We start from the raw sequence: 20,486 nt of genomic DNA on the forward strand, positions 1-20,486 counted from the left end.
ATTCATGCATTTGTTTTGGTTGAGATGGCGCGAGTGCCACCACGTGACTCTGCTCCACCAATAGGGACATGTGGAGATCGTCACCTGCCCTCGCTGGAGGGCTCTGGGGGAAAGATAAAAGAATGTTGCTGTCTTTAGTTCTATTTAGGCGGTGTAGTAGCAGCAGTATCAGGGGACATATTCTACGATGATCCACTTCAGCGATACTATCGCCTTGACCATGCTTTCGCCGTCAGGCATGCACTGCTTGCGCTGGCTTGCGCTGATGATATTGCCTTGCTTAGTAACTCAGGGGACCAACTGCAATGCATGCTCACTGACCTGGAGAGGCAAAGCAGAAGGGTGGGTCTAAAAATCAATCTGCAGAAAACTAAAGTAATGTTTAACAGTCTCGGAAGAGAACAGCAGTTTACGATAGGTAGCGAGGCACTGGAAGCGGTAAGGGAATACATCTACTTAGGGCAGGTAGTGACCGCGGATCCGGATCACGAGAATGAAATAATCAGAAGAATAAGAATGGGCTGAGGTGCATTTGGCAGGCATTCTCAGATCATGAACAGCAGGCTGCCATTACCCCGCAAGAGAAAAGTGTATAACAGCTGTGTCTTACCAGTACTCACGTATGGGGCAGAAACTTGGAGGCTTACGAAAAGGGTTCTACTTAAATTGAGGACTACGCAACGAGGTATGGAAAGAAGAATGATGGGTGTAACGTTAAGGGATAAGAAAAGAGCAGATTGGGTGAGGGAACAAACGCGACTTAATGACATCTTAGTTGAAATCAAGAAAAACAAATAGGCATGGGCAGGACACGTAATGAGGAGGGAAGATAACCGATGGTCATTAAGGGCTACGGGCTGGATTCCGAAGTAAGGGAAGCGTAAAAGGGGGCGGCAGAAAGTTAGCTGGGCGGATGAGATTAAGAAGTTTGCAGGGACAACATGGCCACAATTAGTACAATACCGGGGTAGTTGGAGAAGTATGGGATAGGCCTTTGCCCTACAGTGGGCGTAACTAGGCTGCTGCTGATGATGATGCACTGCTTGACTGGTTGAACATTTCATCATCTTACTGCCCAACTAGCCAATAAGTGCACGCCTGATGGCACTACTATCGCCAAAGTCACACTGTCAGTGAAAGTGATCGTCGCAGAATGCGTCCCCAGTTTGAAAAGCGATGTTCAGCCAATGTTTATAGTGTTACACGGTGATGTCGCGATAGCAGTATCTTAAGATACACTATACATTAGTTCATGTATCGGAAATACAGATACTGATACATGTCTTGCCAGATGTATCATGATACAGATACAAGATACCCAAAGAGTATCTAAGATTGTATCTAAGATACATGTATCTTAGATACTGCCCAGCACTGTAGTGGGCTCTGCAAGCCTCTGCCAATGCATAACCACCCTAGTGCTCTAGTGATATTCGTAGGCTCAGTGGCTTGAGGATTGTTCAATGCATGTCGCTGCTAGAGGCAGCAACATATTTACTGCAGAACATGACCGGTAACCCCCGTCCTGTTGGCCTTTCTTGGTTAAGGCACGGATATAATCAGGCGTCGCCAGCATGCCTGGCAGCGACCGGCAAATTTAAATGTGTAATGCCGGCAACGCCAGGATCATCGAAAATTTGCTCAACTGTGTGGTTTAGCGTGTTCAATGTGGCCTGCAGCAATGCGGCAAACAAGTGTTGCCACAGCGCATGGGCACAAGTGCACAGTTAGCGAGCGCCTTTGTGTTTGACGAACGCACAAACTCGGCGCAATCTCTTGAGTGCAGCTGAACAGTAGGTCAGCGTGCAGACAGCGAGCCAAGACAGCGTGGGATGCAGTTTGGTCTACCGGCTCAGGTGTGACATAGGGCATGCTCTATTCCTGTGCTGGCCATGGCAACACACGCCATATGCCTCCAGTCACACTGGCTGCATGGTTACGCTAGACTGTAGAGCGCCCACTGAGGGCTGGCCTGCTTTTTGCCAAACTATTCCCACGCCTTTATGAAGGACTGAGGCAAACATGTGGGACCCTCGATGCAGAATGCAGCAATGTTTAGTACCAAATTGGGAGGGGAAAACAACCTACATCATGTAAAACAAATAAATGACATACTGTACACACACACACACAGTTATTGCAAGCAAGATAGCAGAAGCAGCTGCAAAAGGCCAGAACTTAACCATCTAATCTGTTTATCAAAAAATAATTTAGAGGGACTGATTGCAAGAAGACTGACAACCACGTAGGAAAAGACAAGTAAAATTGTTTGACTGAAGTATAGATGAACCAAGCAACTGCAGCTCCAGAATCACAAGTGCATGCACGAACGCATCCCACTAGAGTGCGACAAAAAAAACTCCCAGTTGAGTGCACATGAGGACTTTCTTACAGAGAATCTCATTGACACGATCCTGTTTCATATGATTTCCAGGTGCCAACGTTCACTAACGACCCAATAGAGTTACACTTTGTTTTTGCCGGTTAATACGTTCACAGAAAATATGATATTTCAGCACCAGTGCTCAGTGCAATGCCAAACTGCAATCGTATAATACATTTTCTGGCCAATAGATCCCATGTGAACAAGTGCGAATCACGCACGATCAAGAGCAACAGCTTGCCACAGCAGCTTCCCTGCAGTACAAGCCCACGTATTAAGTGAAAACGCTGGTGTGCACCAGAGAATGAATCACCTCGTGGGTCGTCACATTCCTTATTCACAGCTGTCGCCACCAATCCTACGGCGATAAGCATCTTCATCTATCTGATAGCGCGTCTGCAAGTGTACTGCACATTTTTAATAGGCGATAACTGAAATGCGCATGTTGTTTTGTCTGGTGGCGATGTATTCTGCTGTTGCCCATCTTTTTGACTTAGTTTTGGTTACTCTTCACTGTCAAAACACTACGCAATAGGAAAACAACAAAGTGCGTCTGGCCGATCGAGCCCCGCCATCTCGATGCACGTCTGCATCTCGTGCCGCAGCAATTCTTGCCAAGCAGGCCCGTGAAAAGTTCCTGTTGAGATGCCCCACCCACAGAAACAACTGACCCAGGTCGAATTCAAGGAGCACAAAAGCAAGCTTGCAGAAGCTGCAAGAATGACAACTTGAGTCTCGGGCCGCTTGGGCCCCACCCGCTCAGCACGCATCGGTCTCATGCTGCATCGATTCGCAAAACGCTTCACACTATGTAGATGCTAACTACAATTGCGTCTGCCAAAGTTTTTTGTGACTGAATCGTACGTTTTCCCAGTTAGTACATGTTTTCTTGCATGTGCTTCCAGAACGTACGAATGAGGTTCTACTGTATTCCTTTTCATTCTTCCCGATAAAAATAAGCTTCTACAACAGCCAAACTGCCTGCTCCTAGTCCAGCAAAAAATGACTGCATATCGAAGTTCTCGCTTACACCTAACCGCAGCAAGTGCAGGCAAATGCACAAATACATAGCCATTCTTCTCTACTACTTTGCACACATTGCTACTGTATGGTGCATCACATTGCCTAATCAATTTTCTCAAAGAAAAAGAACGAAAAAAATAAAGAAAAGAAAATGCATGAAAAACTCTGTGTGCCTCTTGCCTTAGCAAGCTATTGAATGAATGCTGCCTCGGCAACACAGCCTTTTTCCCTCCCATCACTGCCACTCTAACGAAAGCTGTGCTGCCTGCAATGCTTTGCCAGTCACTTGGCACTCTTGCAGTGTTCCCTTACGATGCAAACTTCTTGCCTTATTCCAGGCATACTGTCGTAGGTAGGTTCTCGCCTCGCATCACTCTGTGATCCCAGTCTTCAAAAATTCAGATCAAAGCTAACGGCCTTGGTATTGCCTATGAATGGTCTATGCTGCATTTGCTCGATTCTAATATGCCCTCGAATTGTAAGGGCATTGAAATTTTATGCCTTCAAAGTAGCAAACTAATGTAGAGATGACAGAGGACCTAAAAAAATAATAAATAGTAATGATAATAAAAAATCGAACCTTACTTTTCCAGACTGGCAATTCATTAAAACTGAATCCTGCTGTCTGTTCTGACCAACCTGTGCTACAACAACAACAACAACAGCAACAACAACAACAATAATAATAATCAGCCCATTTTAGGTCCACTGCAGGACAAAGGCCTCTCCCTGCCATCTCCAATTACCCCTGTCCTGCACCAACCGATTCCAACTCTTGTGCCTTAGTATACAACATCAGATGCCCGTAAACTCAGATACATTTGACCCTGTATCACTCCTCGCATTTGCAGTCAAGCAATAAGCTAGGGGTTGCACTGCAAAAGAGTGCACCCTCGATGTCCGTAAACTACCGCCCTTTGCTACTGAGAGGCTGGCTTTCTCACAAAGCTGAGATGCGCAGCGGCTAAGCATGCTTAGCAGGTGAAATTTTGGAAGCAGCGTGAAATTATCACAAAATTCAAAGTGATATCGTACACATATTCTTAAATAGACGAAAATGCTAACCATGTTTGCTCCCGCACAGCCAGTAATATATTCGATTTGTTTTGAATATTCTTATACAACTGAGTATTTGAAAATTTCGGAATACCTAGTTTTTGAATTGAATACTACGAATACCAAAAATATATTATTCGATTATTATTATAAATTTTTGGATATTCGCAAAACCATAGTAATCATTTATTGTGCACTGCTGTTTTTGGTTAAATATCTTTCTAACAGAAGCGAAAATTAGGAATTTTTGGTGAGGGTTGAGATGTGCTTGACGCATCCACTGTCCCTTGAAGGGACTGACAACCAATTTTTATGGACCCAACTTGTTATGTCGCAACGAAAAGGTAATCCTTGGTAGTGTTTATACCTGCAGCGGTTACTCCTAAAAGTGCGTAAAAATTTCGTAAGTAGACTTTTTGAAAGCAACCTCTCAAAAGAACAGTTTAATTACGGGGTTTTGCGTGCCAAAACCACGATCTGATTATGAGGCACACTGCAGTGGGGGACTTAACAATAATTTGGACCACCTGGGGCTCTTCAATGTGCACCTAACTCTAAGTACCATAGGTGTTTTCACATTTCGCCCCCATTGAAATGTGGCCGAAATGCAAAAACACCCGGGTGCTAGTCCCGATGCTAACAACACTGACAAGGGAGAGCAATGCCTATAGCCCGATAAACCAGAATGATAGGTGGATTTTGCAGGAGTGAGGATAACTTTCATTAACCATTCACATTTTGACTTTTTCACCGGTTTCGAAAATAAGGTGCTGCTGTAGTAAGCTTTCTTTTTATTCGAAAGTTTTGCTACACTAAGTTGTTGCATCTGCGGCTACTGCAAATTATAGTGCTACCAATTGGGAAAGTAGCGACCTCTTTTGGAGTGGGCACAAGTTCTCATGATGCCACTATGGCCCCCGAGAACGGGCCACAATGCGCGCAGCCCTAGTTTTAAAGGCCACAGTGCCACTTTCCTACTTGTTACAATTGAAGGTTTAGAGGTGGATTGTAAGTTACCGAAAAAACATAATAATAAAAAAAAATGTTTGCATTTAAATATTTAAAGAATGACTGAGGAGCCGCGTGCACTAATAGAAGGTCACGTGATAAGGCATCCTATTTTCCATCATGTATTTGTCACGTGAGGACACCAAAGGTAGCTTTTTGACGATTTGTTCTGAAGAATTCAAAACATGAATCATCGTTTAACAAGAAAAACAGTGCTCATTTCAGTCAATACGAGATACAATATTTATGTCAGTGGGGCTATCTCGATTCATGTTCTGAATGGTTCTCTCTCTCAATGCACCATCAGGACAGACGGTGCCGCTAAAGGAGTCACTACTGGGGTCAACAGCAGGGTCAGATGAGTTTGTGCTGAGCAGTCAAGTCCAATATCAGAATCCAAATAATGAAAGTTTTGGCCCAGAGAAATGTATGGGCACTGGCATGTGCCTTCAGATGGGATCAAATTAACTGAAAAATTGAATTAGTCAAATTGATGAGTCTACTGCGACAAACATTAATTTTTTTAACTGGTATTTTTTAGGAGACACACAATAGCAAAGGTGAAGCTAGCCGTCCATTTGCTAGACATCCTGTGCCTATAGCAACAGTCTAGGCAGATAGCAAAAGACAGGTGGGCAAAAGTGTAACGTGGTGAAGCACACTTGCAAGTGAGGAAAAGGGTCCACTGGCATGCCATGAGAAGCAGACGCACATACCTGATTTCAAAGACCCGTGGCAGGGGATGCATGACAATCATGCGTCTCTTGGCCTTCGTCATCAGCTGAGGTGTCACAACAAAGAGGCCACAAGCCTACGTGATATCCAAAACAGAAGGGGTGGGGGGGGTGGGGTGAAAGAAAGAGGGTAGGCAAGGTTAGCTTAGGAGTACACACAGGGTGTCTGCCAAGTTGACATTTCCAAATTCCCTGAGTTTCCCAGGTTTTCCCGAGCGCCACTGCAAATTTCGCTGAGTGATGCAGAACTATTGTTTTATGTCAAGACGGGCTGAAATCATATTGCCTGATGCTGTCCCTCTCACGTAAGCACATGAAAAAAATAAAAAAGCGACTTAATCCAATTTCAATACTAAGGAGCAGTGTTTATGTTATTCAAAAAGAGAATAGAAGGCAGGGGTTAGTAAAATGCACAGCAAATAAAGTGTCTTCGAAAAAAATTGCAAATGGTGTCGGACATTATCAAATACGAATAAAAAGGAGATGCATATAGAAGCAAATATTTTCTAATATGAGCTATTTCTATCAACTGATAGCAACCTCAGTGGGATGAGGCCCGAACTCTGTCACAATTGAGATTCTCTCTCAAGAGCTCGTAAGTCAACCTCAACTGTCCTGACATACTCTCAGCCCGCGCACGATGCCAGAGTGTTGTTTCACTGCTTTAAAGAGTTTATTTTTGTTTTGATGAGGGACACCTGCATCTCGGCATCAGCCAAAACTTTATTTTTTGAGCTCAAGCTCCTTCAAAACGGTGGCAGCAAGCTTCCTTTCTTGTTTATTCCTTAACGCATAGGTCACTTCTGTTCTTGTCCGCCTTCCGCCACTCGTTCGCCCCGAGGACCATTTGAAGCATCTTGATCAGCTGCACAGTCCACGATCGATTTTTCGAACTCCCTAGGGGCCGCGAAAACGTCCAAAAAAACCGGCCAGTTAGAAAAAAATAAATGCGTGTCATTTACTGCCCTTAGGGACTCAAACCGCCACAGGCACATTCGAAAACGCTCTGAAGGCCTGTCAGTACACATATTAGGCATACCAGTGCTCGTACTGTGACAGGAAATACCGGGTGCCCGCGTCTATAATTAATACATACTGTGTTCCGTGGCAATAGCCCCTTTCCACACTTGTTATGCTTCACTGCAATACTTTTATGTAAGCTTTACCAAGTAACATTTCTGTACAGAGGCGAAGCTGACTTTCAGGAGCGGGCATTATGCAATGCATTGTGTTTTCCAAGTTTCTAAGCCAATCCCGAGGACCACAAAGGTGGAGTCTGTGCCATTGCTTACATCAGCTAATTCCTTCAATAAAAAACTCGGCACCCAACGGCAAGAAGCTTCATAGAGAACGTCAAAGCAGCTGGGCCTAGCGTTGCTGCAGTGGTGGCAACGGGTGCCAGCAGATCTGCGTGCGAGAGTGCCGGTTTGAGGTGGCGAAGTAATCAAAACGGCAGTGGTGGTGCCTTTGATTGTTGCCGTTTCAGACCTGCGGTCACGGCAAAACATCTGGAAAATCGGACGGCAAAGAGTTCTTGCGTCGGAAATTTTACACGTTCTGATACGTTGACTTTATGGGGTACGTGGCAGTGCCGCGAAGCCGTCCAAATTATCAGGAATCCGGAAAGTCGCTCGTTGACTGTACACTGGCAACTCCTCCTGCCGACGACAGGGCATCAGAGACGATTCATTACGATTCCTGTCTGCTACTCGAGCCAGCATTACCGCGACTCTCGACCCTTTCAGTAAAATTGCCGCTAATTTTCCCTGATAGAGGCCCAAATTCCCTGAGTTTTCACTGACTTTTTCCAGACTACTCAAAATCCCTGAGAATTCCCGGTTTTCCCGTTTGGTAGACACCCTGACACATTTATGCAGCTGAACCTATGCAGAATTTCTATACAGTCAAATACTGATACAATGAAGTTGTACGTCAAGCTAAGAACTTTACATAGAAGAGTTTTATTTTAAGTAAGGTTTCTGCAGTTAATCAACACTTTCGGTGGTTAACATTTTGCTAGGAAGCATTCAGTAAAGAGACACTAAGCAGTGATGCTGAATAAGCTTAGACTGGTAAAGTATTGTTTCAAAACTATATTCGTTAATTTGACAGATACATATAGGTTTATTATTATGAGAAATGGAAAGCCAGTTCTATTTTTCAGACTGAACCCCAGTGTCAGTATGTCACTGTGGCATCGCTGATTTCAAAATATCTTTTGGTAATTAGGCTGTTCAGGCTCAGCAAAAGTTCCTGAAGCTTGCGAAATGCAGTGCTTGGCTGTTATAGGACACAATGTAGTCCATCTTTGCCGAGAGAGAATCTACCAGGCCCGAGCAGACGTGACGACAAGGTGAGCTTGACTGGGTGCTTCAAGGCCACCCATATCTTGTTTTTGCCCCTTTTCTGGCTTACCAAGTCTTTTCTCATAGAAAGAAGAGTTTTCCGGTATTGAAGAAAGCTAATTTACTAACACAGCCAAGTTACTTTCTTTCTCTTTAGTGTCTGCTAACACGTAGTGACAAATTCAGGCAATAAATTTGCAGTCAAGTGGCCACGGCCATTGAACCATTGATTGTATACGGCAAAATTCCTTTATTCTGCCTTTTTACCTTTTAAGTAACCTTTTTTTTTTTTCACTTGTGTAGTACGCACTGATTGCATAGTTTGATCTTTTCTTTTGATCAATATTTTTTACCTACGACTAAGAGCGGGTCAAATTCAACGAAAGACGACCTATGTTAAGCGTGTTCAATCAAAGTGATCAATGCTAACATCGGTGCCATTTTGTGGATGAGAAGCAGCTGCAATGCTCTCACATCAAATAAAATGCAAGCAAGAAAATATTGTGAAAGTATGATCGCCTATTTTTCTCCTGGCACCAAACTACCTACCTACAATTATGGGCAAATTGCATTTCTGACAGGGGCATGATTGCGTGAGACAAAACTTTAAAAGGCCAATGCACAATTTTGAAAGGCAGGGGAGAAAATGCCTTTGAGCTTTGAAAATCACTTTGTGCTCCACGCTGGAATGCACGTAAGGTGGGCATACCCTCTCGTACTCCTCCACACTGCTGAAGCGTTCCTTCTGAATCCTGGTCATGTACAGCACGTCCGTATCTGGCAACGCTGCTTCCAGGCTCTCCATATCCTCCTGCTCAAAAGAAAAGGCCGGAGTGGTCAAAATTAAGATTTGCGTACGTACAAGGCACAAACAAAGGAATTACCGTAGGTGTCACTGAAAAAATAACCCACATAATTGACATTTGATCAGAAGCAGCAGCAGCTTAATCGGCCTGCAACTGGACAAATGTCCCTCCCGGTGACATCGAATTACCCCAGTCTTTTTGTTACTGTTGCTTACTAACTGTAGATATGTGGGATGGAAGGAACATTCCAGCCGGCCATCCCAAGACAGTTAAAAAGGAAAGAAAAAACAAACATCCTTGTGCCGGCTTGCTGCTTTTTTAAGCCTGCAAATGTCAAAATCTCGTGACACCATCTTGTCTGCGGCCCTCAATGACTGTGCTTAACCTCCCTTGGCACACATTCTGTAACTCTAGTACACCATGCTTATCTTCTGTATGCATTGGATGGCCTGCCCAAACATTTGTCTCAATATTAAGTGGTATAATGCTAGCTAATTTCTGCATGTATTGTCTGCTGTTTTGTTACTACAGTCGAACCTCAATAAGTGAACACAGATTGCCGACTGTTTATTCGGACACCCATAATTTCGACAGCTCCGTGGCACTGCCACCCATAGACTTAAAGGCAAACTGCAACGAAATTTCACATGGGCTATATTGACTATAAATGCCTAGCATAAGTTCTCAAAGTAACCTTGCCAAAGTCGCAGGGCTGGTAATTGCCTAATTTTGTTATTAGCCGCTATTAAACAGCGCCTATGCAGACGACGCGTGAATCTGGCTGCAAAGCGGTAGCGATGCGGATATGGCGAATATTGAAGAACTGTATGCAACTGTTGATCTCTCAGTTGCACCTAGGCACCCAGGAGCTTTGCAAGTTGACGGGCGTTTCCCTCCGGCATGCGTTCTCCTTGTCGCGCTCTTGACTTGAGTTTTTGGAAGACGTGCTGCGTGGTGTAACATCCGCGGTGCTGGTCGCATTCTCCGTTGCAATCTACAGATCAGATTGCCCCGCTTGCCACGATATCTTTCTTTCTTTTGCCACTCCCTGATTGGCTGCTTAGCGCTCAAAAAGCGCGTCGCCGACCGAATAAACGTCATTGTCTTCCTGGCGCTGCGTTGGTCGTCTATTCCCTGGGCCGGTCGTCCTACCGACCTCGGCGTCTAGCCATCGAATACGTAACAGTGGCCATCGAGTGCTCAAATATGTAATCGAACACGAGCGATCGCTGTGCAGTTCGCAGCGCTGAGTAGAGGAAGGTCGAACATACCTTTCCTGTCCCAGCTTTGAGAGTGCAAGCAAGCGCCATGGCGCAGCAGGCAAATGCAACGTGGACTAGCCAACAAGCACAAGGCATGTAAACTGCAGTTGACGAAGCTGCACAAGCTACACTTCAATAGCATATCATAAGAAGCCAACAAACACTGACACCAAGGACAACATAGGGGAAATTACTTGTGCTTAATAAATGAAATAAAGAAATGATAAATTAATGGAAATTAAAGTGGATTAAAAAAACAACTTATAACAAACAAACACATAATACCCAAGAAAGTGGATGGGGAAACAGCGCCGCGGTAGCTCAATCGGTAGAGCATCGCACGCGAAATGCGAAGGTTGTGGGTTCGGTTCCCCCCTTGCGCAAGTTGTTTTTTTCATCCACTTTATTTTCCATTAATTTATCGTTTCTTTATTTAATTTATTAAGCACAAGTAATTTCCCATATGTTGTCCTTGGTGTCAGTGTTTGTTGGCTTCTTATGATATGACTAATAAAAATCGGGACCCTCGGTTAACCCCCTCTCTTCTCGTTTATTACATAACGAGGGTCTCGAATCCGGCAACACTGATGCTTTCAGGTAGCATGTGTGGGTTTATTGACCAGTTGCCTTCACCCAAAAAGATCACGTTCTCGTGACGCCTGCAGCAAAAAGGACGTTCCACGTCCGCCGCCAAGGTTTGTGAGTGGTGGCGCTGGCTAACACTCCCAGGGTTCTACTAGTACACATAATACCCAAGAAAGTGGATGGGGAAACAGCGCCGCGGTAGCTCAATTGGTAGAGCATCACACGCGAAATGCGAAGGTTGTGGGTTCGGTTCCCACCTGCGCTAAGTTGTTTTCTTCATCCACTTTAATTTCCATTAATTTATCGTTTCTTTATTTCATTTATTAAGCACAAGTAATTTCCCCTATGTTGTCCTTGGTGTCAGTGTTTGTTGGCTTCTTATGATATGACTAATTAAAATCGGGACCCTCAGTTAACCCCCTCTCTTCTCATTTACTTCAATAGCATAGTCACTTACCCATCAAGATCTGCTTGGCAAACGCTTTCTCAGCATGACCATAAGTACTATAAGCCGTGATGGCACACAAAAACAAAAGGTAAGCTGTATTCAGAGTTGTCATTCTCGAGCGATCATTTCTGGCAGTGCATAATCTTCATTTCATGTGTCTCTACATCGGACGCGTCGAAGAAGACGAACGAAAGTCTTTCTGACACAGTGCCAGAAACGAGCAGAAACTGCATGCTGCATTTGTCACGAATGCGTGTGATGCGGCAGCCATGGTGTAGATGTGGCAGCAAGCCATGCAGGAATGCAATGCCGCCAGAGCGTAATGGGCAAAGCTTTATCACGGCAGCTGTCCGGCCTGTCTGGCTGCAAGGTAATGTGTACCTAATCAGCACCGAGCCACTCTAGCCTCGGCCATGCCTCAGCTATTTATTTATTTATTTATCATCCTTTACTACAGAGGGCGGTAGTTGTCTGATCGATGCACAAGTCTGGAATTTCCAGCATGCCATGCAGCGGCCAGTGAAGTTGAATATGTCATGCCGGAGTCGCTAAGATCACTAAAATTTTACCCTGCGCTTTAAACGTGACCCGCAGCCCCGCGGCTATCACTTGTCACCGCAGCGCAAGCGCAAAAGTTCATGGTGAGCGAGTGCTTCTTTGTTGTTCAAAGGCACAAATGCAACACGCTAGCTTCAGTCAACCCGAACTGCACATAGGTCAGCATGCTGCTGGTCAGCCAAGCTAGCGCGCTATGCACCCTCTTTCAGCGGCTCCAACGTGCAATAGGACACGTTCTATTCCCGCACCAGCCACAGTAGACTGTAGAGCGTCCAATTTTCGCCAATGTAGCATAACTGCACCACAAGCAGATCGTATCCATGTTAAGCTGGACTATATGTACCTATGCCTATGTTTGGCCACCCCAATGCGCTCTTCTTTGAGCGGACGCAGAATGCATTGAGATGCTGTTGAACGTAGACAGCCAGACAGAGAAAACTGGCGGGAATCGGAGAATACTTCACATTAAAAAAGCATTACAGGTGCACAACGACATTGGCACAGTGCATGAACTATCTAGCAAAGTATACTAACTCTTTGGCTAGCAGACACGTGGGACCTTTTGCTGATACATGGAAACGGTATACAAGCAAGGTAGGCAGATGACCCAGGCAGGCGCTGGTTCTTTACAGTCTCCAAAGTACATCCCTTCCGGCGACTGGTCATGGCGTCTTATTTTTTTTTTTCTGTTTCAATATGAAAAACATCGATTTTCGTGAGCACCTTGAGATATGGGCTAAGAGTTTTTCCTTCCGCTCAATTCTATACCACTCTTATCATCCACTGTTCGTGGCTGGCTGATCTCGTTGATAATGCACGCGAAGCATTGCTCTGACCACTGACGAAATGCAAAAAGCGTGAAAAGAAATAACATAAAGGCATCGCTAAAAAATCGCGGCCACGGACTATCAAGGCAGCCAAGTGTATGTGCACACAGGAAGCAGTGGCAAACGTGGACCATGTTTTGAACGATAACTTTCGAAGATACTTTCATTTTCGCGATATTTCGTGTGGCTAGCACCGACGCGGCGATGGCCAGCAGCATTTCCACACTGTGATAAGATAGCCTGCGTTGCACTGTGCCAAGAATGCCATTGCTCACAGATGCCGCCAATGCGTCTTGCGCTGTTCACACCTTTTTTGGCATTTGTGGAATAAAGGCCCTTATGTTCTGGCGAATCCAGTATTCCAGACTCGCAATTATTCTGACTTTTTGACAGTCCCCTTTGAGTCAGAGTCATCGATTGGCGACTGTACAATGAATTATTGGATATAAAGAAGTAAATACAAAAAGGGTTAGTCAAGCTTGATTTCAATAGAGTATTCTCCTGCTATAGCAAAAGCTAAAATGCAGAAACAGACACGGTATTGGTTAGGGCAAGAAACAAGAAAGGTGGGATTCGTTCACAGTATCTGAAATAGCGAAGATAATTTTCATTTGCATGTGGCTCAAAATATACATTCTGGAAGCAGAAATGCCAAACACTGTCGGCGTTCAATTTTTCAGACACCACATTGTTTCTGGACCTGCACGATTACTCCAGCACAGCCACCAACCCCTACCCCCAATGTATAACAGCTATGGTACGGCTGCACACATGCATAGGCGCAAAGCAGGTGCATGTATTTTTATTGCTTCCATGCCTCACATCAGCTTGGCAAGATGTCGATGGGTCATTAAGCAAGCACAGCCAATCAAAGGCTGCGCTTGCTTTTCTTTGAAATATTTTTACTAACAACATATGCATGTATGCATATAATAAATATCAGATGCAACGAAGGTATTTACCTGCTTGATGTGACTTCTTTATAACTAGGCTCAACTTATTTTATTGCTGCATGAATATGATGCAGGGTTTGCTATTTCAGGTAACTGATCTCTTTATCAGCCAGAGTGGGCAGAGGCTGGCTAAAACACATGTTGCTTGAATACCTTTTGCTTCTTTTGATGCACATTCATAATAATCATCATACGAATTTTATGTTCACTGCAGGACTAAAGCTTCTTCCAGTGATCTCCAACTACCTCTGACTTGTGCTAGTTGTGCCTGCAAATTTCCTAATTTCATCGCACCAACAAATTCACTACCATCTTTGACTGCACTTTCTTTCCCCTGGCACCCATTCTGTAACTCTAATAGAATACTGGTTATCTGCCCTGCGTAATGTCATGTTGCAGTGACAGTGAAGAACTACAGTGGCACTATGCAAGTCATGCAAGTCAGTTTATTGGGCGCACCTGTATCCTGCAAAACAAGTAACACTGAGCACAATGCTAGCAGCGAACACACTCGTTGATCGTTAAAATCTAAACTCCATGTCAAGCACATCGGCTATTTATATATGACTTAACAAAGATTCCAGCATAATCAATGGTATAGTGGAACCCCACTGATACGTTCCTTGCTGTTGTCTTTTCCTGGCTGCTAAGTCATGTTTTTGTGGTTCCTACTTAAATCCCATTGATTATTTATTATGTTGTCATTGATACAGCGCCATTCTGTGATGTTTCCGCATCTTACGTTGCATTTGAACGTTGCATTTGAAAGTGGCCGTCACATAAATATAACGGTGCTAGGAGAAATCGGCTCTTGCATGTTGCGACAAGCGACCGATCCGTTGCAACAATTGGCCGAAGTTTGCATTAAACGAACAAAGCTGCACAAGCAAGGCACTGCATAAACATAGGGTGAAAGCACGACCAGAGCAATTGGGGAACCATCTGAAAAAATTCACATCGATTAAAACCTACCGGGAACCACGCACACTGGATAAATCCTGCCAAGTACAGGGCTACATTTACTTTGGGGCCTGCAAAAGTCTTTGCATTTCACAATTGCCGGTTCTCTTTAGTCAGCTTCACTGCAGTAGAACCGTGTTATGCAGTGAAATGTACACAAAATAAAGCGGTAGGGGCCACCGTCACAAAACACTGTATGTGTCCCCTAATTATACAAGCGCACAAGTGGCATTCCTGGTCACAGTATGAGCACCGCAACATCTAACTGTACTGGCAGCCACTCGGACTGTTTCTGACATTGTGCTGTGGCGATTTGCGTTCTTCATCACAGTTACGTTTTCCCAGCTGGTACGTTTTTTTTTCTTTCCACGGTCCCTTTAAAGATATATCAATGGGGTTCTACTGTACTTGCGCGAGTTCTACAATGCACAAGACTATTCATGTTGCATATGCAATCTGATTACACAAGGTTCCGCAGCAACAACATAGGAAACAGATCAATTTAACGATCACATTTTAGAGAATTCCAATGCATACAGGTGCGTGTTGCACCGAGCGATAATTTAAGCTGCTGTTAGCAGGTGAAAAGCAGTCCCTGGAAAAAGAATAAACAAATGATAAACAATGTATGCCTGTCAGTATTATATGGCCCGCCCAACTTGAAAACCAGCTGGAGTCAATACAACCATGCTCTTTAATTACAAATGAATGCCAGTGGACAGAGATCACTGTACAAAGGTGAACATGGTGAAACGCTTGTTCCCTCTCACCTGAGTGATTCCCTGTGCAGCCACAGCATCACGCACCGACTGAGGCATGCCCAGGTTAGCTGGGGCCACATAGCGCAGCTGAACATTGTAGTGAGTCAGCAGCCGTGCCAGGGAATGCACCGTGCGGCCATGCTTCAAGTCCCCCACGAGTGTCACCTGAATCAAATTTTGGAGCAGTACCATGCACAATGAAACAATGTTCTGGACACAACAGCATTCAAACATGACACTGGCGTTAGCAGCAGGCTGAAGAAGTTTGTAGAAAAGTTGCTGAAAGTCTACTTCCCGCCTCTTGCATGGGAAAATACAACACCTAGCAAGTATTTATTTATTTATTTATACATACTGTAACCCTAAGAGGGTTATAGCAGGAGTGGGGTACAAAATCAAATGTGCAATGCACACAGCAAAGCACAAGTGCAAGGAATATGTAAAGAAAAAAAATGGTCTCAATACACACATACATGCATATATGCATGGTGTACAATACTTAGGCCTAGGAATCACGAGTATTAACTGGTGATTGCCTTAACAAAATCATCAAATGGCAATTTTCGAATGTCAGAGGGAAGCAGGTTCCAGATTTCGATGGATCGGGGAGAAAAACTATATTTGAATTTGTCAGTCCTGGCATACAGAGGTGTTATAGTTAGAGGGTGAAAATTCTGTGTTAGAAGCTTTAGCAAACTTAATGTATTCAAAAGATGAGCAAAGTTCAGAGTTAAGAGTGGTGTAAACAGTAAACATGATGCCGCTCCACTAGGAAAGACAGGTTCAAGACGGGAAGGTTAGAAGAGTGGGAGAAGTCCTTGTAATGCCGGCATATAAATTGAATAGCTTTTTTTCAACAGATTCAAGTTTTTTTTTCTGTCTGACTTCAGATATGGATTTCAATTGGCACACCCGTAATTCAAGATGGGCCGCACAAGTTTTATACGAGCAATTTTGTATTTTTAGGAAAAAATAAAATAAAATAAAAAGGGGGAGCACCACGCATGTTTTTACGGGCTCTAATACGTTTACGGATGGCAGCTACAATAATCAAAGGAACCGTGTGCCAATGTACCATGATGTCATGACACAGTCATCTGCTCAATACCAAAACCTAAACTGGTTTATTGAAGAAAGACATAAAAGTAAGTTATCTAGGGCACTTGGACACTAGGCAGCACCTTTTCTCAGGGTTTAGAACATACAGACTTCCCTTTAATAGGGGAGGGGGAACAAATAAAAAGAATACAATACAGAAATGTAATGCAAGTACCGATTTATTGCTGGCTGTATAGAGCTCTACTCTCTCTACCCATTGCAAAGAAAAAATTTCTCTTAAGTAATTTCTCACTCAAATCAACTTGGTGGTTCTCAATGAGCTGCAAGTAGCTTTGACTGTTGTACATTTCTAAGATGGCTCATTAAGTGCTAGTGTCATGAGCCAAGAAAGAAACAGGAAGAAGAAACAACAGAAGATATGAGGACAGGCTGGAGGTGGATGTGGAAGCAATAAAAGAATAAAAGCAGTGACAAAATACGAAAGTGTGCGATGAAAAAAGAATGGAAGATATGAAAGAAGAAGTGGAAAAATGGAGGTGTGGCTATGTGGCCAACGTGGCAAAAGGACACGTAGCAGAAGAGAGCAGCCCAGCTATGCTCTGGGACGACGGGCGGCCGAAGGAGCCGGAGGTCGAACAGCGCCGATGGATCTGGGAGACAGTGGCAACCCAGTAGAAGCAGTGCTTCGGCTGCTGCAGCTGCGACCAGCGTTCTAAGAAGGCGCCCCACCGGAGACTGCAGATACAGGAAGACTGAGGTTTTTCTGAGACTCCCTGTGGCGACAATCTACAGGCTAGCGGAGTCAACTGGGCGATCCAGGCACCTCGGTCACCCCACCTTCCTGACCACCGGACATGCCGGACACAGCGATGACGAATCCGCGACAGATCAGCGGGCCTATCGATGCATTGTCGGAAGCAGCGACGACGAGGTGACATGGCCCTTTCGGTGAACTCAAAGCAAATATTTTGCACTTACCAATGCGTCATATCTGAGGACTTTGGCGAATGAGTGCCATTAGGTCGTGCTGCACACTCTTTGTTTTGAGTTGTTTTCGTTGATGTTTGTCTTTAGTTTGCCAAAATTCATGACAACTGGCGAGCCTGCCAGGATTTCTGGCCTTGTCACGGATTTCGGTAGTCCAGAGATGGATTGGGACAGCATACTATTAACTACTGTTAGCGAGAAAAAGCTTAGCAAGGAGCAGAGCATCAAACTAATTGAAGATGAAAGGAATTATGTCCATGCCACTTGGTTTGCAGAACATAGTGCAGTTTTGAGAGCATACAAAAATATAAAACAGTTTCAAGAGAGAGATAAAGATGCCACAAGCAGTCAACATAATACGCAGCCCTCATAGTATACCTGAAGGGAAGCCTCGCACATGTGAGCTGTTGCTATGGAATAGTTACCGCTGTGAGGCTATGGATGACTGCACCACTGAATTCTATGGCACAAGAGAGCAAAATGTAGAACACCTGAATGATGAGCGTGTTTTAAGTAGCGTACCTACCAGAACTCACATGGCTTCACGTTCACCTTCATGACCATGACCTACTCGAAGGTCATGCTCATGAAGGTGGACAATCCTCAGAAGTGACAACCCAAAAGAAATTGAAGAGAGAGGGAGTAGCTCATTGCGTAACACAGGGTTTGCTGAGCGAAGAGCAATAGAAGATGTCATGCACGAAGGGAGAATACTCTACTGTGACAAGGCTTTTGAGGAGATGTCGGCTTTCAACTGCAGAAACCTCTGTGAACACAAGCTAGCAACCAGCAAGGAAGACGTTTCTGGTCCAGACGAACACAGGTGCGCAACTTTTACGAGTGGCGAGAAAGAAGTGTGCACTAAGCAAGCGATGATAGCAAACAGAGATAGAGTGAATAGAGAAAACGGCAAAGGAGAACTAAAGAAGCAAGAGAGAAAAACAAATCGAAGGAATGCTTCAAAGAATAAAAAGAAAGAAGAAATCACCACCTATGAGAAAGACCCAAACAAAGCACCGATTGGCAATGCTTTATGGTGCTGTTCTACTCAAAGCCACTATGAAAGAAGCATTTAAAATTTGAGGTGATCAGTCATAGTGCTTATGAATACGAAAACTACAAGGAACATCAGAAAGGGCCAGAGTAAGAGCTGCGAGTTCTTAACTGCAGATCCCAAGCGTCTTCCCATAACAAGAAAGAAGTGAGCAGCTACACTAATTGATCAAGAAGGTGCGCATCCCAAAAGTACAGATGGAAAACCAAGAGATTGCTGAGAGTGAGACTGCGCGTGCAGACGCACGAGTTCTGGAAGCTTTCCCGACCAATTAAAGGAAGGTGAAATCTGAATTCCACTGGTGACTTTCAAAGCCAGGCAGGAACTATCCAAGTGCAAGAAGTAGAAGCGAGAAGAGAAGCAGACACCCTACGAAGTCTCGACAGTGGCGTGAAAGAAAATCATTGTGACAATGCTGAGGGTATCAAATGGAATTACATTAGGGAGAAGGCATGCATTCTTATGAGGTTTGGATCGACTTATAAAGTAATCAGAAACACTACTGCTCAAGATATAGATTAAGTTATGCATGTAAAATTTGCATTTGGGCTCAGACATTTGTTACCGGGGTATTTGTTTAATATAAGGAATGGCTGAAATGGCTACATTAGAAGTTGGTTACCGCGGCATACATAAATATGGATGAAACAACAGTGTTCTTAAAGGTGCTCATATGTTATCATTGTTGCAGGTGAAATTCTGAGAATGTATTTAAGGCTGTGTGAAAATGCATATGTTTCTCGCAAGGTACTTGTGGGGCAGAAACCACAAATAGCATTTTACCATTCGTAGAGTTCGGGGGTGTAGATGATATAGTAATTGCGGAGTGGTTGAGCAGTGTCTTGGGAAGCCTGTTGGCAAACTGTGCTCAGTGCGGTGGGAAAGGTGTGTAGTAACGCAGTAAGTTGTTTAAGCGTTGGTGTGAAGGAGTGTACCACTATGACTGTAGTAGTTCTGCGGAAACCCGCAAGGTGGAGAGAAGTAATTACAGTCACCGACTGATTTTCCGGACTCCAAAAATTCGGACATGTTCGATCATTTGGTCTGCTTCACGGCACCGCCATTCTCCAAATAGACCATAATGTATAACAACTGCCGAAAGTTCGGACACCTTGCAACCTCTCGTCTGATTTTTCGGACATTCCTTGAGCCAACTCGATCGAGAGCACCATGCACCAACTCTGACCGGTGCATGGCTCGACTTGCTGAATGCCATTTTTGTTTTGAACGGAGCCTCCATGTTGCCCCACAAAGTGGCGCTACTGCAAATCCCCGCTCATCATCATCGTTTCTGCCTGGTTCGATAGAGTGGCTCTACAGCAGTTCTGGTTTCAGCTTAGTAAGCCATGTCAAGACAATCCAGCAGCTGATTTGTTTCTTCGCACACGACGCTGTGAGTAGGCCACTTTTTTCGTTTGTGCGACTGGTGTCGGCATGGTGGTGTTTGCTTTGTGTGCTGTGTCGAGCTTCCGGTGATCCAATGCGGCATACAGAAACATCATGTCAAGTGTCTAATGGCGCCGACGGTGCCCGCGCGGACTGCGCTGGGGAATGCCGGCAAGCGGATGCCGGGAGGCCTAAGATTTGTCGCCTTCAGACGTGCTCCTTACTGACGCGGAAAATGTTCTGCCGATACCTGTCTCATTTGATAGTTTCACAGGTTGCTGACACTGCTGT

At 44.5% G+C, this 20,486-nt stretch overlaps 1 protein-coding gene across 2 annotated transcripts in view; it reads right to left on the reverse strand.

Moving 5' to 3' along the window:
- Positions 1 to 20,486, reverse strand: part of r (carbamoyl-phosphate synthetase 2, aspartate transcarbamylase, and dihydroorotase rudimentary) — a 178,089-nt gene that overhangs the window by 11,953 nt on the left and 145,650 nt on the right. For both annotated transcript variants that reach the window (XM_075704255.1, XM_075704254.1), the window contains exons 40-42: positions 15,719 to 15,874; positions 9,259 to 9,360; positions 6,187 to 6,281 (exon numbers count right to left, since the gene is read on the reverse strand). In XM_075704255.1, coding sequence (XP_075560370.1) covers positions 6,187 to 6,281; positions 9,259 to 9,360; positions 15,719 to 15,874 — 353 coding nt within the window. The remainder of the gene's footprint in view (positions 1 to 6,186; positions 6,282 to 9,258; positions 9,361 to 15,718; positions 15,875 to 20,486) is intronic.

Source organism: Dermacentor variabilis, chromosome 9 (genome assembly GCF_050947875.1).
Source record: "Dermacentor variabilis isolate Ectoservices chromosome 9, ASM5094787v1, whole genome shotgun sequence".
NCBI lineage: Eukaryota > Metazoa > Arthropoda > Arachnida > Ixodida > Ixodidae > Dermacentor > Dermacentor variabilis.